Source organism: Phyllobates terribilis, unplaced genomic scaffold (genome assembly GCF_046119375.1).
Source record: "Phyllobates terribilis strain yellow unplaced genomic scaffold, ASM4611937v1 Scaffold_7__3_contigs__length_470593459, whole genome shotgun sequence".
Classification (NCBI taxonomy): domain Eukaryota; kingdom Metazoa; phylum Chordata; class Amphibia; order Anura; family Dendrobatidae; genus Phyllobates; species Phyllobates terribilis.
In genome coordinates, this window is record NW_027362767.1 from 316,634,994 (window position 1) to 316,658,578 (window position 23,585).

General features: G+C 41.2%; 1 protein-coding gene across 3 annotated transcripts in view; it reads right to left on the bottom strand.

Moving 5' to 3' along the window:
- Positions 1-23,585, bottom strand: part of SMARCA1 (SNF2 related chromatin remodeling ATPase 1) — a 95,563-nt gene that overhangs the window by 15,451 nt on the left and 56,527 nt on the right. For all 3 annotated transcript variants that reach the window (XM_073641094.1, XM_073641095.1, XM_073641096.1), the window contains exons 17-19: positions 23,028-23,138; positions 20,087-20,200; positions 3,650-3,772 (exon numbers count right to left, since the gene is read on the bottom strand). In XM_073641094.1, coding sequence (XP_073497195.1) covers positions 3,650-3,772; positions 20,087-20,200; positions 23,028-23,138 — 348 coding nt within the window. The remainder of the gene's footprint in view (positions 1-3,649; positions 3,773-20,086; positions 20,201-23,027; positions 23,139-23,585) is intronic.

Genomic DNA, 23,585 nt, shown 5'->3' on the forward strand with positions numbered 1-23,585 from the left:
TTGCATACATCAATAATAAAGGTGAACATAAGAAACTTTGCAATACATCTATCATATAAATATCTTTCTTTCAACAATTTTTAGCTACTTTTTTCCTTTAAACCTGTTTCTGAACTCATTATTAACTACTAACACTTGGTCAAAAGAAGACAGGCTACCACAGAACTATCAGATGAGACTGGGGAAGGAGCCAGGAGAGGCACAGACATACAGATCATGCTTCAACTTCTAGCAAGTAATGTTATGTCACTTCAGTGCAGGATTCACAGCTACACTGCTCAGTACTGCTGTATGATGCCCTTCATGCTGCTGTGTAATGTCTTCCTGATGCTGTTTTTAAACATGTGCTATGTAGCAACAGAAGAGCATAAATTCCTCATGTCTCTGTGTACTGTGTATTGGGGACATTCTAGTAGCTCAGAGACAACTGAAATTTAGTGATATAGCTTGCAGAGGGAAAAAAAATAAGAAAAGTCATATAATGCACAGAAATTGTGCCATTTCTCATGTACACGAATATGGCAGCTGTTTCTGAAAAGTCCCCCAAAATAACAGGTACGCTATAAAAAGGTCAGCGAAAACTGACTCTAAGAGCAGAGGGTGATGCTGGGAAAGGAGCCAGGAGAGGCACTGACAAAGGCACCGAGATACACATCATGATGCAACTTCTAGCAAGTAATGTTATGTCACTTCAGTGCAGGATTCACAGCTACACTGCTCAGTACTGCTGTATGATGCCCTTCATGCTGCTGTGTAATGTCTTCCTGATGCTGCTTTTAAACATGTGCTATGTAGTGACAGAAGAGCAGAAATTCCTCATGTCCCTGTGTACTGGGAAAATTCCACTAGCTCAGAGACAACAGAAAATTAGAGATACAGCTTGCAGAGGGGAAAAATGTAACAAAAAAGTAATATAATGAAGAGAAATATTGCTATTCCTCATGCATACAAACATGACAGCTGATTATGAAAAGTCACCCAAGATGGCAGGTATACTATAAAAAGGTCAGAGAAAACTGGATGGGGTTTCCAAATATTATTCTTCCCTAGAAAATGGATGCCCATTGGGTCACAGAAATAATGTTTTCTGTTGGGATCGCTATGTAGGACACAACAGAATCCAGAAAAATATTGTAAATGTTGCCTTTTTTCATGTTGTGAAATCTAGACTTTTAAGTTCCCAGTTATATGCATTGAAACACAAATTATCCCTCTCTAAAATGCACATTACAGAAAGTGTTATTATTATTATTATGTACGTGTCCTATTTAAGTGTTCTGTGAAATTAGGGTGAATCTTTTCATCTTAATACTGGAGTGAAATTAAAAAGGAAGTTCATCTTTATTAACATGCAGTTCTGAATGGTGATTGTCTTCAATCAGCAAATGCAATTTCTTGCTTCATTTTTTGATTAAAAAACAAACTTGAAATAGACTGGTCCTAAAGTTCAGCTCATAATTTGCAGATTTTTTTTAAAGCATTTGCTACACTGTTTCATAATGCTACTTTAGTTTGATATATTGTAAAAACAGATAATAATTGACATCATTATTACTGCATACAAAAAGCTTTAACAGCACAAATTATATTCCTTTACACATCTGCACGAATTGAAAAAAATAATAAATCTCTGTAGTAGTGTACATCATTACCTTAAAGGGAATCTGTCAGCAGGTTTTTTGCTATGAAATCTGAGAGCAGGATAATGTAGGAAAGGAGACCCTGATTCAAATGATGTGTCACTTAGTTTACTGGGTGCAGCAGTTGTGACAGAATCAATTCTCTCCGTTCGGAATGCTGAGCTGTGTATAGCCCCGCCCACACCACTGATTGGCAGCTCTGTGTACGCTGTATATTGACAGAAAGCCACAAATCAGTGCTGGTGGGTGTGGTTGGACCAGGAGACAGGAGACACCTAGTCCTTTAGTGATAATCTCATGCTGATAAAACACTGATTTTAATAAAACGGCAACACATAGCCTAGTAAGTTACACATCGCTGCAATCAGGGTCTCTGCCCCTACATCATGCAGCTCTCAGATTGTATAGTAATAAACTACTGACAGATTCCCTTTAACCATACTGATGCAAAAACCACGATGCTTGAGTGTAATTTTTACTGCTTTCAGTCTTTTCACTCATTCCTCTGCAATATTGGTCTCTTCTCTTCCTGTGGTTGGGAATATCTATCATCTACTGTACGTCATATCAATTTAGAATCTACTTCATTTCTATCTATCATCTACTGTACCTCATTTCTTCTAGATCTAAAATCAACTTTATCTATACCTATCATTCTATCACTAACTATCGATCTATCTATCTATCTATCTATCTATCTCATATCAGTCTAGAATCTACTTCATATCTTAATAGATTCAAGAGGTGCAAGGCCTCTTAGACACATACCCTACTGATCTAGTTCAACACAATAAAAAAATAATATATTAAGAAGATAAAAAATAAGTATAATTTCTGCTGCAGTTTTCTGGCCACAGTCTGCAGAAAAACAAGCATCAAAAAAGCTATGTGTGAAAATACCCTAAAAAAAAAGGTAGAAAATATTGCTTAAAAGTTATTGAAGAAGTTGTCCCCTACTTTGACATTGATGCCCTATCCATGGGATAGGGCATCAATGTATGATCGGCTGCAGTCTCGCACGTGGCACCCCCGCCGATCAGCTGTTATCTGTGCCGGCGGCCAGAGGTCATTACCTGCACTGCTTGGCCGTCAAGTTCCAGTGGGCACCGGCACCGGTAACAGCTGATTGGAGGGGGTGCCGCACGCGGGACCCCGGACGATCATACATTGATGCCCCACCCTACGGATAGGACATTAATATCAAAGTAGTGGACAACCCCTTTAACTAGCTAAAGTATGCTCACTGAGAGCCTGACTTCTGGGAACCCAACCGAACCTGATAAGGAGTGTTCACAAGGCTGTGGAGTCAGTAAGCTAAACCTCCGACTGGGACTCCTCAATTTCCCTGACACTGACTCCAATTCCGACTCCGTGACTCCGACTCCCTCATACATGGCTCATGTTTAAGTGATAAATTTACTGTAGCACAGATTCATCTCAGCTAAAAGTCTAGACCCTTAGATCAGGAATAGGACAGACATTTATAGGACATTTCATAACTTTCCCAAATTCTTATGAAAAAATATTCCCCACAAACTGCATTGAACTACTGTACCCAATTTATTATATATTTTAGGAGTTGGTCCATTTTATACCGACTCCACCAAAATGGACACCGACTCCGACTCCACAACGCTGAGTGTTAGTAGCGATATTTTGAAGCTTCATTTCTTTTACTATGTACCCAGCACATTGACGCCCCATGACTACAGGGAACTGCAGAAAGGTGGCCAAATTCGCTGCTGTGCAGGGAAAACTTAGAAGGGGATGCATAGCTAAATCATCTCTGCATCTATTTCATTCTCCGAAGTCGGGGTCTTAGAATTAGGACTCCCGAGGTCCTTAAAGCGATGGCATTTTCTAATGATACAGGATGGGAATAATATTTTAACTAACCAGCGAGATAATGTGCATATGTACACCTGCATTATGGCTAGCCAGCGTCCTTTTATCAGGAAGGTCAGTAAGAGCCGTTACGGGGAGATGAGATGTAGACATGTTTTGTATACCTGGGTAAGGAGTGTCTCCTTTTCTTCTGACTCTGCAGCACCAAGTGGCTCGGACTCATCAATCTTCCTCTGTTCTTCTTTTTGTACCTGAGATGCATTTGGGAGGTCTGAGTTCCTGGGGACCTGAAATCAGAAGTCAAGATGAGAATAAGCTGTGCGGCAACAATGTTATTATACATTCACACTCATATCAATCTTACTTTACAACACACGCTACAGAAATTGAGCCGGGTAAAACCGATAAGAGGATTGATGGACTTCAGCGCGCAGCATTTGTCACGCGGAATAACACTGCAGCCCTTCTAATAACTGGGCATTAGAAATAAGCACATTTTGGAACGGTAGCACTTTTGTCCCAGCATTGCTTACACATGGACTAGCCATAAATTACAAAATGTAACTCGGTGCGGGCAAAATCGTCAGTATGTTTTAGTCGTGGTAATTAATAGATAATGCAAGATATGGATATAGGCAGATACAAAACATGATAAAAAATTATAAAAGAAACAATATCTAGATAAAAATTGGATTAATGCAAATATAAACACAGGAAATAAAGAAGATTAAAGCATAAAGAGAAAGAGGTTCTGACATCACCCAATTCCTTCTCATAGTAAATTAATTTTTTTGTCAAATATTCATCTTTTCATTTCGGAGCCCAGCAGCCATGTTTTCCTTACCGGCTTTGTGCGGTATGAATAAATGAGAGATGCCGCAGAAGGAGTCCTCGTGGTGGAGGGAGCAGCGAGTACTACCTCTGCCTAGGTCGAGGCGTTACTGCTTTTCCTAATTGGGTGCCTACTACATTACACAGACACGGTGCTCCGCTGGCTGTCATGTTCTTTTTCTTTCACAGGTAATAGGAAAAACTATCCAATTACACGGGGAAAGTGTAACTTAATGTAGAGTTATACTTTTACAAAATGGTAATTTGTCATAGGTGGTAAAATATTACCTAGTTCTATAATGACTAGACTTCTATCAAGGTGAATTATTATACATGATCAGTCTGGGGAAATAGTACAATTCATTATTCAGCTTTTATTTTTTCCTTCTCCTTATTCCTTTTTCCTTATTCCGTCTTCATTTGTGCGTTATCACGACCCTATGGGGGTTTGTTTATTATGGGACGAGACGTCGTTTTGAAGGACAGCGTTCACGTTACCATATAATGTACTGAAAAATTAGAAAAAAAATTCCAAGTTCGATGAAATGGTGAAAAAAAAAACACAATTCTGCCATTGTTTATTGGGGTTCATTTTTATAGCAATTATTGCGTAATTTGAACTTGTATCACTTTTTTTAAAATATTATTTGATAGTTAAGAAAAATGTAAAATAAAAAAAATTGGCAAATAAAGAAAGATTTGGATTGTGTCACTGTTATCAGAGACCTGCAACTTTATTATTTTTCCATCAATGCAGCTGTATGAGGGCTCGGGCCTTTTGTATGAGGAGCTGATGTCTTTATTGATTCATGGGGTACATGTGATGTTTTGAGCCCTTTTTATTGTATTGTAAAACCAAAAAAAAAAAATCAGACGGCATTAGGACCAATGTTATTCAACGGGGCAGTGCAGATGAGTCATTTTTTTCAGTGACCGAATCTGCGCGTGGAAAAAAAAATATTATAAATTAATACCAAAAATAAAAGCCTGGTTTTAATGGAGGTTCGTGTTATCCCTCCAGTACTAAGATGTAGAATTAAGCTTTCACAGGCTAGAAGTGTTTGCTCCTCTCGGAGCGGTTTATTTAGCAAGTCTCCGCCATAAAACCAGTATATCAATATAAAACTGGAATCCTCACCTGTGCGTCTATCACAGAGAATATTGTTTTTTTGTGAGAGCTCCATAGAAAAAAGATCAGGTTTACTATTACAGAATAATATCTTTTATGGTACTTTATGTAAGATTAGCCGCCTTTATTAAATGTGTTCCCTCTAAAGGGAAAGGGCAAATAAAAATGTTATAACAAGTATATATATAAATGACTGCTACAATGTTGGGAGCGACGATACATCTGGGATTTGTAGAGATGAAACCTAATTACAAGCCTCACATCCTAAAAAAAAAAAGTCACTGCGTGTGTACAATCTACGTGAGTGAATAAATATATACCGCTTAACCCCTTGATGACGTACCCTAGTTTGGTGCCTAATGACGCAGCTTTTCTTTTAAAAGCCAGAACTGCTTTCATTTTCCTGACAATGCAGCCGCATCAGAGCTTGTTTTTTGCAGGATGAATTGTAGTTTTAATGGAAATATTCTGATTGACATGACCGACATGACTATACAGATCGCATAATAAAAAATTATCGTTGTGTTTATTATTTTTTTTAGAAAAAAAAATTGTCAAAGTAATATTACCGTATATACTCGAGAATAAGCCAACCCGAATATGAGCCGAAGCACCTAATTTTACCACATAAAACTGTAAAAACTTATTGACTCGAGTATAAGTCTAGGGAGGGAAATGCAGCAGCTACTGGTAAATTTCCCCATCCTGGTAAGAATGGCCCCCGCATCACTAATCCTGGTATGCATGGCCCCTCATCCCCCAATCCTGGTATGTACGGCCCTTCATCCCCCAATCCTGATATACATGGCCCCCTCATTCCCCAATCCCGGTATGCATGGCCCCCTCATCCCCCAATCCTGATATGCATGGCCCCATCATCCCCCAATCCTTGTATGTATGGCCCCTTCATCACCAATCCTGGTATGCATGGACCTCTCATCCCTGATCCTGGTATGCATGGCCCCTTCATCACCAGTTCTGGTATGCATGGCCCCCTCATCCCCCAATCCTGGTATGCATGGCCCCTTCATCCCCAATCCTGGTATGCATGGCCCCCTCATCCCCAATCCTGGTATGCATGGCCCCTTCCTCCCCAATCCTGGTATACATGGCCCCTTCATCCACAATCCTGGTATGCATGGACCCCTCATCCCCGATCCTGGTATGCATGGCCCCCTCATCCCCAATCCTGGTATGCATGGCCCCTTCATCCCCAATCCTGGTATGCATGGCTCCCTTCTCCCCAATCCTGGTATGCATGGACCCTTCATCGCAAATCCTGGTATGTATGGACCCTTCATCCCCAATCCTGGCATGCATGGCCCCTTCATCCCCAATCCTGGTATGTATGGCCTCCTCATCCCCAATCCTGGTATGAATGGCCCCTTCATCCCCAATCCTGGTATGTAAGGACCCTTCATCCCCAATCCTGGTATGTAAGGACCCTTCATCCCCAATCCTGGTATGTATGGCCTCCTCATCCCCAATCCTGGCATGAACGGCCCCTTCATCCCCAATCCTGGTATGTATGGCCCCTTCATCATCAATCCTGGTATGTATGGCCTCCTCATCCCCAATCCTGGTATGCATCCCCCCCCCATTCACAATCCTGGTATGCATGCCCCCTCATCCCCATTCCTGGTGTACAGTGCCACCCCCGCATCCCCAATCCTGGTATGCATGGAACCTCTCATCCCCAATCCTGGTATGCATGGCCCCCTCATCCCCAATCCTGGTATGCATGGAACCTCTCATCCCCAATCCTGGTATGCATGCCCCCCATTCCCAATCGTGGTATGCATGGCCCCCTCATCCCCAATCATGGTGTACAGGGCCTCCCCCCCCATTCCCAATCCTAGTATGCATGGCACCCCTCATCCCCAATCCTGGTATACATGGCCCCATCATCCCCAATCCTGGTATACATGGCCCCATCATCCACAATCCTGGTATGCATGGCCCCCTCACCCCAATCCTGGTATGTACGCCCCCCCCATTCCCAATCCTGGCATGCATGGCACCCCTCATCCCCAATCCTGGTATGCAGGGAATGGAGAAGAGTGAATATGCATTCTCTTTAGTAGCCGGCACAGAGGATCGCTGAGCTGCAGCGGGAGCTGCGGCGTTGCTGACACTGTGCGCACGCTATTAAAGCCCATGGGCGTGGAGAAGGATGAATATGCATTTCCCTTAAGCAGCGGGCACACCTGGTTGCTGCAGCAGCGGCTACTGCATGCGCCCCGCTCCACCGCAACCCCCCCTTCCCACCGGTATATACTGCATATATTATATATATACATATATAAATATATATACATATATATATATATATATATATATATATATATATATATATATTATATACCCGAGTATAAGCCGAGGGGGGCCTTTTCAGCCTAAAAAATGAGCTGAAAAAGTCAGCTTATACTCGAGTATATACGATAATAAATATTTATTTGTGTGGGTCACTGCATTTTAGATTCCATTACTTTTTTTGTCCCATCAAAAGAGTATTATGGGAGATATTACACACTTAATAATTAATCCATTTATATACAGTACTGTGAAAAAAGTTAGTGAACGAACCAAAGAGAAAAGTAAATCAAGCAATATTTGGTGTGACCGCGCTTTGCCTTCAAAACAGCATCAATTCTTCTAGATAGACTTGCACACTGTTTTAAAGGAACTCGGCAGGAAGATTGCTCCAAACATCTTGGAGAACTAACCAGGACCCTAATATATTTCTTTTGGGACTTTCTCCTCAGATGATATATTAATCTATTCATATGATGTGGACTTTCCTTTCAAACATGTTTTATAGATGGATTATTAATGGAATAAAGTTTGCATTTTCTTGAAGCGCTGGATCAACCTCCCCTTTTTTTGTGGACTGCCTTATCTTGGAGAACTAACCACAGATCTTCTGTGGAAATAAGCTTGTGCAAATCCTCCTGTCTCTTTGTATAATCCCAGGCATAGTAACATAGTAACATAGTTTTTAAGGTTTAAGGAAGACTAAGTCCATCTAGTTCAACCCATAGCCTAACATGTTGATCCAGAGGAAGGCAAAAAAAACCATGTGGCAAACACTAAGCTCCACATTGGGGAAAAAAATTCCTTCCCGACTCCATACGACAATCAGACTAGTTCCCTTGATCAACGCCCTATCAAGGAATCTAGTATATATAACCTGTAATATTATACTTTTCTAGAAAGGCATCCATGCCCTTCTTAAATTTTAACAGTGAATCACTCATTACAACATCATGCGGCAGAGAGTTCCATAGTCTCACTGCTCTTACAGTAAAGAATCCCCGTCTGTGATTATGATTAAACCTTCTTTCCTCCAGACGTAGAAGATGCCCCCTTGTCCCCGTCTCAGGCCTCAGGGTAAAAGGAGAAAGGTCTTTGTACTGTCCCCTCATATACTTGTACATAGTAATAAGATCACCCCTAAGCCTTCTTTTCTCCACAGAAAATAACCCCAAGTGTAATAACCTGTCTTGGTATTGCAGACCCCCCAGTCCTCTAATAACCTTGGTCGCTCTTCTCTGCACCCGCTCTAGTTCAGCTATGTCTTTCTTATACACCGGAGACCAGAACTGCACACAGTATTCTAAGTGTGGTCGCACTAATGACTTGTATAGAGGTAAATTATGGTCTCCTCATGAGCATGTATGCCTCTTTTAATGCATCCCATTATTTTATTTGCCTTTGCAGCAGCTGCCTGACACTGGCCACTAAACGTGAGCTTGTCGTCCACCAATACACCCAGGTCTTTTTCAGTTACAGTTTTGCCCAGTGTTTTACAATTAAGTATATAATTATACATTTTATTTCCTCTGCCCAAGTGCATTACCTTACATTTATCCCCATTAAAGCTCATTTGCCATTTATCAGCTCAAGCTTCTAGTTTACATAGATCCTCCTGTAATATAAAATTGTCCTCCTCTGTATTGATTACCCTGCAGAGTTTAGTGTCATCTGCAAATATTGAAATATTACTCTGTATGCTCCCTACAAGGTCATTAGTAAATATGTTAAAAAGAAGGGGGCCCAATACTGACCCCTGTGGTACCCCACTGTTAACTGAGACCCAGTCTGAGTGTTTTCCATTAATAACCACCCTTTGTTTCCTATCACTGAGCCAATTCTTAACCCACATACATATATTTTCCCCTATCCCCATTGTTCTTATTTTATGTATCAACCTTTTGTGTGGAACCGTATCAAAAGCTTTTGAAAAGTCCATATACACAACATCCACTGCATTTCCTTGGTCCAGTCCAGAACTTGCCTCCTCATAAAAACTGATCAGATTAGTTTGACAGGAAAGATCCCTCGTAAACCCATGTTGATATTGGGTCATGAGGTTATTCTTCTTCAGAGACTCTATCATAGCATCTCTTAGGAAACCCTCCAGGATTTTACCCACAGTAGAGGTTAAGCTTAGCGGCCTATAATTTCCAAGTTCAGTTTTTGTACCCTTTTTGAATATTAGCACCACATTTGCTATACGCCAGTCCTGTGGTACAGACCCTGTTATTATGGGATCTTTAAAGATTAAAAATAATGGTCTATCTATGACGTTACTTAATTCCTACAGTACTCGCGTGTGTATCCCACCCGGGCCCGGGATTTGTCAACTTTAGTGATTTTTAGACGCCGCCGTACTTCCTGCTGGGTTAAGCAAGTGACATTTAATGGAAAATTTTTGTTATCACTAATCATGTTTTCTGTCAGGCGATTTTCTATACGGTTGAAAAAAAATCATTTAGCATATTGGCTTTTTCCTCATCCTCATCCACCATTTCACCCAGACTATTTTTAAGGGGGCCAACACTATAATTTTTTACTATTTATGTAGTTAAAGAATATTTTGGGGTTATTTTTACTTTCTCTGGCAATGATTCTCTCTGCCTCAATCTTTGCTGCCTTGATTTGTTTTTTACATAATTTATTTAATTTTCTATATTTATTTAATGCCTCATCACTACCTACTTGCTTTAGTTCTCTAAATGCTTTCTTTTTGTCACTTATTGCGCCCCTTACAGCTCTATTTAGCCATAGTGGTTTCCTCCTATTTCTAGCATGTTTATTCCCAAGGGGTATATACAGTTATATGAAAAAGTTTGGGCACCCCTATTAATCTTAAGCTTAATGTTTTATAAAAATTGGTGTTTTTGCAACAGCTATTTCAGTTTGATATATGTAATAACTGTTGGACACAGTAATGTTTCTGCCTTGAAATGAGGTTTATTGTACTAACAGAAAATGTGCAATCTGCATTCAAACAAAATTTGACAGGTGCATAAGTATGGGCACCTCACCAGAAAAGTGACATTAATATTTAGTAGATCCTCCTTTTGCAAAAATAACAGCCTCTAGTCGCTTCCAGTAGCTTTTAATGACTTCCTGGATCTTGGATGAAGGTATTTTTGACCATTCCTCTTTACAAAACAATTCCAGTTCAGTTAAGTTTGATGGTCGCCAAGCATGGACAGCCCTCTTCAAATGATCCCACAGATGTTCAATGATATTCAGGTCTGGGGACTGGGATGGCCATTGCAGAACATTGTAATTGTTCCTCTGCATGAATTCCTGAGTACATTTGGAGCGGTGTTTTGGATCATTGTCTTGCTGAAAGATCCATCCCCTGCGTAACTTTAACTTTATCACTGATTCTTGAACATTATTGTCAAGAATCTGCTGATACTGAGTGGAATCCATGCGTCTGTTAGAACCTTGCTCTTAGGTCTTTTTTCCTTTGCTGGTCACATGACCTTGTTGGCCTATTTAATCCTGCTCCGCCCTTCTGGCTTTGCTGGACTTCATTGTATATCTACTTTCTAGCTAGCCTGTGCTCTGTGTCTTGCTCTGTTAGTTTGCTTGGTCTACTGACCTCTATGTTCTATGTATTTTGTTTGTTCGTCTGTCTGCTACTATTTCTGTTAGGAGGTGTCCCATATTCCTCCCAGTCCTTAGTACTTGTAGGGATTCCTTCCCCACATCTATAGGTCTCCGTACAGACTAGCTTAGGACTTTAGCAGGTCTGATCGCAGGATCAGGTCCCCTGTTACATCGTAGGGATTAAGCTGAGTTCTATCGTAGGGACAGATCTCCTCTCTTTCCTTAGCTCTGGTAGCAGAACATAACAGTAAGTCCAGCCAGCAAATTCTCTAAGGAAAGATTTTTCTGTTCCATCATGGTGTCGGTTCAGGATTTGGTTCATCGCCTGCAGGGACTCTCTCTGGAGGTGGCCGAGCTCCGTCAGCACGTGAGTAACTGTCCTGGAGCACATTTCTTGGAGCCTAAGGTATGTTTGCCGGATTTATTTTTTGGTGAACACCGAGAATTTTTTTCATTTAAAAATGCTTGCTTATTGTATTTTCGTTTGAGACCTAAGTCCTCTGGGGATGAATCTCAGCGCGTAGGGTTCATAATGTCACTTTTGCGCAAAGAGCCTCAGGAGTGGGCCTTTTCTTTGCAACCTAGTGATTCATGCTTCAGATCAGTGGATAGTTTTTTTTCTGCTTTGGGACTATTATATGATGATCCTGACCGTGTCGCATCAGCTGAGACTGAGTTGAGACGTTTAAAACAAGGATCAGGTAATGTGGAAAAATATTGTACTCATTTCCGTCGTTGGTCTACTCAAACAGGGTGGAACGATTCTGCTCTGAAAAGTCTATTTCTTGCTGGGCTCAGTGAAAGGGTTAAAGACCTGCTAATTGCTTATCCTACACCTGAAGATTTGCAACAGGCTATGCAATTAGCTATACGGGTGGATAGAAGACTGCGTGCAAGGGTTAATGAGAGCAAATCCTCTGCTATGTCAGTTTCTGGTTATGAGAATGTGTGTACTAACAGTGGTGAACCGATGGAGATTGGATCGGTGGCACCTCGCTCTCAAGAAAAAGATCGTCGATTTTCTGAAGGCTTGTGTTTCTATTGCGGAAAATCTGGTCATTTGATTAAAGGCTGTGAGCTTCGTATGAAGAAAGAAAAAAAAATGGTCAGTCACGCCCGTATTGCCTGTTTAAATTCCAAGGGTATATTTTTAGCTGCTTCCACGATTGCTCAGAAAAAATTAATGGAATTTCGGGTGTTTGTTGATTGCGGGTCTACTCTGAATGTAATTGATGGGGGATTCGTGGAAAGACTCAATTTAAAACCTGAACCTTTATCATCCCCCATTGCTGTGGTTTCTGTGGATGGTTCCCCTTTGAAGAATATTACTCTCAAGGTCTGTGAATTTCCTCTCACTATTAATGGTGTTCACCATGAGAAATTGGATTTGGTAGTGTTGAATAACTTGCCTTCTCCAGTAATATTGGGATTGCCCTGGTTAAAATTTCACAATCCTGTACTGGATTGGTCTACCAGTGAAATTAAATCCTGGAGCCATAAATGTTATGACAAGTGTTGTAACGGGCGTATTGCAGCTTTGGATAGGGGAGAATTGCCTGTTCCTATTCAGGATTTTTGGAGAGTTTTTTCTGAGAAGGAATCGCAGGTTTTGCCTACCCATAGAGACTATGATTGTTCTATTGAATTTGTCCCTGGAGCGACTCTTCCTAAAAGTCGTTTATTTAACCTTACTATTCCTGAGAGGAAGGCTTTGGAGGAATACATACAGACAAGTTTGGCCGCCGGTCACATTAGGCCCTCTAAGTCTCCTGTGGCGGTTGGATTTTTTTTTTGTAAAAAAAAAAAAAGGACGGCGGTTTACGTCCTTGTCTGGATTTTCGTGAGATTAACAAAATTACTGTACGCAATCCTTACCCACTGCCATTGATTCCTGATCTGTTTAACCAGTTAATGGGGGCCAAGTGGTTCTCTAAAATTGACCTTAAGGGGGCATACAATCTGTTGCGCATGAAGGAGGGTGATGAATGGAAGACTGCTTTTAACACTCCTGTGGGTCATTTTGAGAATCTGGTTATGCCTTTTGGTCTTACTAATGCTCCTGCATTTTTTCAGAATCTGATTAATGACATCCTTAGACCTTTGATCGGTAAAAATGTGGTTGTGTATTTGGATGACATTTTGATTTATTCGCCATATCTGGAGTCTCATTGGCGGAGCATACGTGAGGTATTACAGTTATTAATGGACAATTCGCTTTTTGCTAAGCTGGAGAAATGTGAGTTCGCTGTACAGAGAATTAGTTTTTTGGGTTACATTATCTCCAGCAAAGGTTTTGAGATGGATCCGGTTAAGGTTCAGGCTGTGCAGGAATGGCCTAGGCCTATTGGTTTGAAATCGATACAGAGGTTTTTGGGTTTCGCCAATTACTACAGAAAATTCATAAAAAAAATTTCTAGTATTGTCAAACCTCTGACTGATCTCACCAGGAAAGGTGCTGATGCGGTTCAGTGGTCTTCTGAGGCCATTGAAGCTTTTGTGTATCTCAAGGAGAGGTTCACCTCTGCTCCCATCCTTATGCAGCCTGATGTTACTAGGCCGTTTTTGGTTGAGGTTGATGCTTCCTCTGTGGGGGTTGGCGCAGTATTGTCTCAGGATAACGGGGATGGATTACATCCCTGTGCCTTTTTTTCAAAAAAATTTTCGGAGACTGAACTGAATTACGATATTGGTAATCGGGAATTATTGGCTATTAAACTCGCATTTGAACACTGGCGCCACTTCTTGGAAGGTGCGGAATTTCCCGTTCAGGTTCTTACGGATCATAAAAATCTGATATATCTTGATGCTGCCAAGCGCCTGAATGCCCGTCAGGCTAGGTGGGCACTGTTTTTCTCGCGGTTTAATTTCTCCGTTACTTACATCCCTGGTACTAAGAATGTTAAGGCGGATGCCTTGTCTCGCAGTTTTTCTCCCATAGTCGGTGCTGAGAAAGAGGAGAACATTTTACAAGAAGGTATTGTGATAGCTGCTTTGGACTCCGTTTTGGAAAATGAGATTCTTAAAGCACAGGAGAATGCCCCTTCTAACACTCCTCATGGGAGGTTGTTTGTGCCTGGGACCCTTAGGAGAGATTTGTTTGTTGAGTGTCACGAATCTCGGTTGGCAAGTCATCCCGGAATCTCTGAGACCAAGAGACTGGTGGGTCTTAGTTTTTGGTGGCCTGGATGGCAGAAGGAAGTCATTAAGTGGGTGCGTCAATGTACTATATGTGCTAGATCTAAGTCCTCACATACTCCTGCTGCGGGGTTGCTTTGTCCTTTGGAGGTTCCCAGTGCTCCTTGGACACATTTGGCTATGGACTTTATAACTGACCTTCCCCCCTCTGAGGGTTTTACTGTCATCTGGGTGGTCGTGGACCGTTTTAGCAAGATGTGTCACTTGGTTCCTTTCGTCAAACTGCCCTAAAACTCTCGCTAAGGCCTTTGTCAAGGAAATTGTCAGACTTCATGGCGTTCCTACTGACATTGTTTCTGATAGGGGTCCTCAGTTCGTGGCTCGTTTTTGGCGTGCCTTTTGTGATAGGTTGGGAGTTCATTTGTCGTTCTCGTCCGGATATCATCCTGAATCTAATGGCCAGACAGAAAGGAAAAACCAGGATGTTGAGCAGTTCTTGCGTTGTTTTGTGGCAGACAATCAAGAGGGGTGGTCTGAGTTTCTGCCACTTGCTGAATTTGCTCTGAACAATCATACATCTTCTTCTGCTGGTTGTTCGCCATTTTTTTGTTGTTCTGGGAGACATCCGTCGTTTGGGTCGTTCTCCAAGTTGGGATCTGCCGTGCCTGAGGAGGAGAATTTTTCCGGTGATTTGGAGAGAGTTTGGACGGATGTGCGTGGTAATCTTCAGGAGGCCAACAGAAAATCTAAAGACTACTTTGATAGGAAACGACAGGAGGTTTTGTTCGCTGTTGGTGACATGGTTTGGTTGTCCTCTAGGAATCTGCGGCTGAGGATTCCTTCAAAGAAATTGGGTCCCAAGTTTGTAGGGCCCTTTAAGGTGCTTCAGGTTGTCAACCAATCTGCTGTTAGGTTGGAGGTTCCTACCTCCTGGAGAATTAATCCGGTATTTCATGTCTCTCTGTTGAAAAAAGCTGTTGTATCGGATTGTGACGCCTCTGCCTCTGTTCCTCCGGTGGTGGAGGACGGGGAATATGAAATTTCTCGCATCCTTAACTCTAGACGGTATAGAGGTAGTTTGCAGTATCTTGTGGCCTGGAAAGGTTTCGGTCCCGAGGATAACTCTTGGGTGAGGTCGGATGATGTTTCCGCGTCCAGACTTATCAGAGCGTTTCACAGGAGATTTCCTGATAAGCCTGGTCCTACGGGATCCGGAGGATCCTCTTAGAAGGGGGGGTACTGTTAGAACCTTGCTCTTAGGTCTTTTTTCCTTTGCTGGTCACATGACCTTGTTGGCCTATTTAATCCTGCTCCGCCCTTCTGGCTTTGCTGGACTTCATTGTATATCTACTTTCTAGCTAGCCTGTGCTCTGTGTCTTGCTCTGTTAGTTTGCTTGGTCTACTGACCTCTATGTTCTATGTATTTTGTTTGTTCGTCTGTCTGCTACTATTTCTGTTAGGAGGTGTCCCATATTCCTCCCAGTCCTTAGTACTTGTAGGGATTCCTTCCCCACATCTATAGGTCTCCGTACAGACTAGCTTAGGACTTTAGCAGGTCTGATCGCAGGATCAGGTCCCCTGTTACATCGTAGGGATTAAGCTGAGTTCTATCGTAGGGACAGATCTCCTCTCTTTCCTTAGCTCTGGTAGCAGAACATAACAGCGTCCCTCAACTTTAACAAGATTCCCGGTGCCGGCATTGGCCACACAGCCTCAAAGCATGATGGAACCTCCACCAAATTTTACTGTGGGTAGCAAGTGTTTTTCTTGGAATGCTGTGTTTTTTTGCCGCCATGCATAACGCCTTTTTGTATGACCAAACAACTCAATCTTGGTGTCATCAGTCCACAGGACCTTCTTCCAAAAAGAAATTGGCTTCCCCAAATGTGCTTTTGCATACCTCAGCCGACTCTGTTTGTGGCGTGCTTGCAGAACCGGCTTCTTTAGCATCACTCTCCCATACAGCTTCTCCTTGTGCAAAGTGCGTTGTATAGTTGACCGATGCACAGTGACACCATCTGCAGCAAGTTGATGCTGCAGCTCTCTGGAGGTGGTCTGAGGATTGTCCTTGACTGATCTCACCATTCTTCTTCTCTGCCTTTCTGATGTTTTCCTTGGCCTGCCACTTCTGGCCTTAACAAGAACTGTCCCTGTGTTCTTCCATTTCCTTACTATGTTCCTCACAGTGGAAACTGACAGGTTAAATCTCTGAGACAGCTTTTTGTATCCTTCCCCTGAACAACTATGTTGAATAATCTTTGTTTTCAGATCATTTGACAGTTGTTTTGAGGAGCCCATGATGCCACTCTTCAGAGGAGATTCAAACAGGAGAACAACTTGCAAGTGGCCACTTTAAGTAGCTTTTCTCATGATTGCATACACCTGGCTATGAAGTTCAAAGCTCAATGAGGTTACAAAACCAAAAAAAGTGCTTTAGTGAGTCAGTAAAAAGTAGGTAGGAATATTTAAAACAAGAAAATGATAAGGGTGCCCATACTTATGCACCTGACAAATTTTGTTTGAATGCAGATTGCACATTTTCTGTTAGTACAATAAACCTCATTTCAAGGCAGAAACATTACTGTGTCCAACAGTTATTACATATATCAAACTGAAATAGCTGTTGCAAAAACACCAATTTTTATAAAACATTAAGCTTAAGATTAATAGGGGTGCCAAACTTTTTCATTTGACTGTGTATATATATATAGATATATATATATATATATATATTTATATATATATATATTTATATATATATATATATATATATATATACACACACACACACACACACACATATACATACATACATACTGTGGTAGATTGCTCACTCAGCTGCACACAGAGGTAGACTCAGGTACACTGTCTCTTTAAAACTTTTGTTGGTTTATTATAGTGTGGCTAAACCAACAGTTAGTCCATGAAAATGAACACAGCCCACTGGGCAAAACAGAAAGAGCAAAGCAAAAATGAGAGTTCAGCAACTCCATATGGTTCAGAAAGACAAACACAAGCTCCCTTGTGGAGCTACCTTTCCCAGACATTGAACTCTGAATGCCTCAGCTGGCAGAGTATTTAAACTCCCCTAGACCACACCCTGAGACGGAGATATGGTGAATGGCCTCCCACCATTCACAATGGTCATTCACAAAAAACACTCCCTTTTACTATATACTTAACCCCTCTCAACAAATTAAATGCTGGAGGAAATGTAATGGTTTTAGTTCACTGACGCCAACAGCCTCAGGGAAACATAGCTCCCCTTCAGCACTTTACCAGTGACTTTGTCACAATACATGCATATATATTATATATATATCTAGATCTATCTATCTATATTATCCATATATACAGCTCTGGCAAAAATTAAGAGACCACAGCACAGTTTTCTCTACATGTCTGACAGTCATTCCATTCCAGTGTCAGTTGAATTCCAACCAAAGTCCACCTCATTCTACTTAATGTGCTTCTGATTAGGTGATCACCTGAACCAAATCTTATGTAACGAGGGAAAGTGTAAAAAACACTGCTGTGGTCATCACAATCCTCTTGCAATAGGACAAGCTGGATGGCAAAACAAGTGCTAGGAATAGCCCAAAAGTAATTTGAATGAAAAAATAACTTTTAACCATGCCAAAGGAGTTGAAAAGAAAAGTCATGAGTGAGGAAAAGAAGGGCTCAATTCTGGCTTCACTAGCAGAGGGATAAAGTGAGCGTCATGTTGCCTCCATCCTTAAAATTTCGAAGACGGCAGTCTATTACAACAAGGTCAAGCAGCAGACATTGGGGACAGCAAAGCTACAGACCATAAGAGGGCGAAAGTGACTCTCCACTGACCGGGATGACCGTCATCTTATTCGAATGTCACTCAGCAACCGCAGGATGACATCAAGTGACCTACAAAAGGAATGGCAAATGGCAGCTGGGGTGAAGTGCACGGGAAGAACAGTTGGTACCAGGCTCCTAGAGGCAGGCCTCAAGTCATGTAAAGCTAGAAAAAAGCTTCAATGAGAAGCAAAGGAGAGCCAGGCTGAAGTTTGCCAAAGACCATAAGGATTGGACCATAGAGGACTGGAGTAAGGTAATCTTCTCTGATGAGTCTAATTTTCAGCTTTGCCCAACACCTGGTCATCTAATGGTTAGATGGAGACCTGGAGAGGCATACAAGCCACAGTGTCTTGCACCCACTGTGAAATTTGGTGGAGGATAGGTGATGATCTGGGGATGCTTCAGGCTGGAATTGGGCAGGTTAATCTTTGCGAAGGACGTATGAATCAAGCCGCATACAAGGTTATCCTAGAAAAACACTTGCTTCCTTCTGCTCAGGCAATGTTCCCCAACTCTGAGGACTGTTTTTTCCAGCAGGACAATGCCCCATGCCTCACAGCTAGGTCAATCAATGTGTGGATGAAGGAGCACCACATCAAGACCCTGTCATGGCCAGCCCAGTCTCCAGACCTGAACTCCATTGAAAACCTCTGGAATGTAATCAAGAGGAAGATGGATAGTCACAAGCCATCAAACAAAGAAGAACTGCTTAAATGTTTGTGCCAGGAGTGGCATAAGGTCACCCAAAAGCAGTGTGAAAGACTGGTGGAAAGCAGCCAAGACGCATGAAAGCTGTGATTAAAAATCATGGTTATTCCACCAAATATTGATTTCTGAACTCTTCTTGAGTTAAAACATGAGTATGGTTGTTTCTAAATTAATAAGAACTTGTTTTCTTTGCAGTATTTGAGGTCTGAAAGCACGGCTTCTGTTTTATTATTTTGACGATTTCTTATTTGCTGCAAATAAATACAAAAATGTTTAGATTTGAATTTTGGAGACATGTTGTCAGTAGTTTATAGAATAAAACAATAATGTACATTTTACTCAAAAATATACCTATAAAGAGAAAAATCAGAGAAAATGAACATTTTGCAGTGGTCTCTTATTTTTTGCCAGAGCTGTATATATGCATATGTATTACCTTTCATTGTAATCTCACCTGTGATAGTGATAATGATAATGAGACACTGAAAAGTCTTGTGTACAGAACACGCGGTACGAGTCTAATATCACTCCTAGTGGCCAGTGTGAAAATTGCAAAATTTCCGATTTTTTATATAATGATATAGAAATGTCAAAACACTAGCAAAAAAAAAGTTTTAAAAAATACAAACCTGATGTAAACAACAATTTGTAATGACACTTTCTTTTTAACGATCCCTAGGATGCTGTTTGCGCAGACCTTTACGCCCATAGCCAGGCTAGGTTTTGCCTGTATTACATTTATGTGAAACATTCATCAGTTTACAGACAGTAAAGTGGGTGAAATCCTCGGCAAAATCTTCTAAGTAAAAGATGTACAAGAGAATGGTCATATTCACCTTTGTCATATATGCATGTCATAAAACACAGGTTAGTTGCTCTGGGTCCCCCTTCTATGAGCTACAACGAGGAGCCGCTCTCTACAAGGGACTCGTTCTGATGGCCTTGTATTACAATGATGGCCATTCATTCATTTGTGTGGCTACTGTGTAATTTGCATGGCTGCAGTGAAAACATCTGGCTGGCCACAAGCTTCCCCAATACATAATCTTGCCATTACCTTATATCCAATAGTCTTTCTGTAATAAAGTATCTCTTTCTCCAGCAACTCAAACAATCTTGGAGGGAAAAACTGAAAATCTTGAATGTTGGGTTGTTTTGGTGGCCGTGGTGCCTGAATAAAAAAAAAATACATATATTTTAACACTGCTGTTCATATTAATCTACTGCAAAAGGAAACAATAATTATTCTCAATGTCAATATACATTCTTGCATTCATCACTGCTAGTGAGGAGGTGTACTTAATGTAAAAGTCTTGAAACAAAACAGACTTGTGTACATTGGCGGTATATGAAGCAATCACCTAATCTATTACTAATGGTGGGAACAATATAATCCAATACTGACACTTAGAAACCAGAGCTTCAATAACCTATTAAGGACCACCTATTAAGGACCACCTATTAAGGACCACCTGTCTAGCCTGAGCCTTTGTTTTTTCTTTTCCGCTTTGTATTTTGTAATAGCACACATCATTTATTGTTTTAGGAAATATATTACTTTCACACGTGCCCCTCAGAAAATGCATTCACTCCAATAAAGCAAATAGGAGTCCAAAACAGGAAACTTTGTACTCCACTTGACCTGTTTTTCAGCGGAGTCCACTTTATTACAGGACAAAGTGTCTCATGTTTTTGACTCGGTTTCTCTCACTAAAGTGAATAAATACAAGGTATGAATTGCACTAGACAAGAGAGGACAGAATGACAATCTCTCCATGTGGGTGGACCACATACACAATCTCTTCATATAGTAGGACCTTTAGACGGAAAGATGAAGGTCCTGGGTGTGGAATCCCTTCTCCTGGTGAAGGTTTACATACATGGATCGGGGGAAAACTGGACGCCACCTGGCACAAGACTGAGGTCATATGGGGGCAATAGTGGCCTGCTTGGATGAAACAGGTACACGACACTTTAGAAAAGGGTCTTGATATTGGACTAAGAGAATTAGGAATCTATCAGCTGTTTTTGCTATGTAATTTGAGAGCAACATGATGTAGGAGCAGAGACCCTGATTACAGTGATATGGCACTTATTGGGCTGTGTTTTGCTGTTACACATTGTAACATAGTAACGTAGGTTGAATAAAGACCTAAGTCCACCCAGTTCAACCTTTCTCCCCCAATTGTACCCCCTAAACTAACACTACACTAACTTACTAGGACTAGGCCTCACAAATGTATTATTACCATTTTTATTATTGCTGCACTATTACAATTAAAATACAATTATAATACAATCATCTGTTTATCAGCAGGAGATTATCACTACAGGACAACTGGCCTTGTGCCTCCTAGTCCAACCATGTCCCCAGCACTGATTAGCAGCTCTCTGTCACTATATATTATATACAGAAAGCTGTGGTGTGACCAGGGTTATACACAACTCAAATACTGAGCTCTGCAGCAGAGAAAACTGTGATTGTATCACAACTGCTGCACCCAGTAAACTAAGTGATACATCGCTGGAATCAGGGTCTCTATCCCTACATCATGCTGCTGTCATATTACATAGGAAACATCTGCTGACAGATTCACTTTAAAGCCATCTAAAAAGAGATACAAGGCAGAGATCTGACAATTTAGAGAACTAAAAGCAAGGCCATACTGGAGAAAAAAAGGGATAGTTGGGAGTAAAAAGACCAAGGGAGAGACCTGATTTTTCTCCCACCACCAAAAATAAGTCATCCAAGTACATTTGGAGATATAGGAGGGGCTGGCTTCCTAGCCATGATTGTCCGCCTTTGGGGGCATTTTTTTTACTTAAATATTTCTATTTTGGACTAAAAAGTAATTTACAAATTTTGCACTGTTAAGCCCTTATGGGCTCTCTTTTTCTCTGCACATTCAACTTTAAAGGAAACTTTATTCCCCTAGCAGTGTTTGGCTTCCAGTCATAGGGGTGGTGCCGGTACGGTTTCAGTCACCGCTCGGTGGGTAGAGAGTGGCAGCTGTAACCGCGCCTCGGCACTGACTGACAGTCAGTCTACATGATCTGGTCAGAAATCAACTGGCTTTTGAAAAGTCGGCTTGAACAGCCATGCCATTGAACTGTTCCACTTGATGAGAATGGCTTTCCGGAGAGGTCTGGAATTGCACTGGTAGAAATGGACTGCCTCCACTAATAGGCAGTGTAAACTTAGATTAGACAGTCTAAAGATGCACCAAATCTATCATCCAGTATAAGTCACTGTGAGCAAATCTGGTGAATTTTAAGACAGTCTAATCTAACTTAAACTGTCTAAAAAAGTTTTAATTAATGTGTTCCATTTTGTCTGTCTTTGGGCTCTTTATGGGAGTTTGCCGCCACAAAAGGGAATGTGACAACCTCTAAGTGGCAGCGGACTACACTGAAGTGTCCCCTCCTTGCATAATTGAGAAACACAAGTTGTCTCCATGTTGTATCAGATTTGCACTAGGCACTAGGTCATCACAATCCTGGATAAAGTTGGCACTTGCCACGGACTAGATTTATTGTCTTAGTCGCACTTAGTCATTATTTTGGCACAAAATGTTGGAGTAAAGTAAACAGCAGGGAGGTGGTGTAAAAAAATAGACAAGTGTCATAAATGTATAGAGTGATGATCCAAATGCCATTTCTAGTTTTATCCTGTGGAAATATAAGCCAGTATTCATACATCTCGCCCGTCATGTTATACCTAGTGCGGGACCTGAGGGGAGTTGCACGACTTTTATCTTTGGTGTTCTTTAAATCACTCGCTCCTCACCGTAACATAATGTATGTGTCCTTATAGAAGAACAGTTATGGCTGGATTTACAGAAGCGTTCTTGTGCGCTGTCTTTTTGTATAAAAAGAAAGAGATGAATAACCTTATTGAGTGCACAGCCATATTCAGAGACAGTAACCTTACATAAAGGGAACATGGGTATTAAGGGGGTTGCAAGCTTTAGACTGAGAAAATGTAAGTAATACTTTACCTTTGGTGCCCTTGGTTCACTAACACGCAGGGCATCTCTGAAATACGCATCCACAGCATAGTTGGCTTTGCGCTCCCGTTTGGGGGGCTCTATCCACTCCAACATGCTTAGCTAAATGTACAACCAAGAAAAAAAGCACTTTAGAAAAGTATCCACTTTATGGGAAATTACAAATCAACATGATGGCTGTAAGTGGCCAATTAGGATTGCATAGCAAGAAATTACATTAAGTTTCCTTCAAAACAATTACTTGATGACTCAGCTACAGCCAAGTAAGGAAACTTTCACTACCAATCCAGCATCTTCACAAAGTAGAGAAAGAGCAAGGTGCCAAAGCGTGTCCGTTGTTTTAACAGCACTAGGATGGAAATTATATACTTATATTTTAATATACATTTTGAAATGTTTTTTTATAGCTGCTAAACATGTTGCAGATTGTAGAAACATGTAAAAGGTTCCAATGTCTCAGTGAAAACATAGTTTGAAGAGCCGGCCGCCTTCTCCCTACTCCACTCTAGGTAACTGACAGGTCTTTCCCTGTGTACACACATAGTAGAG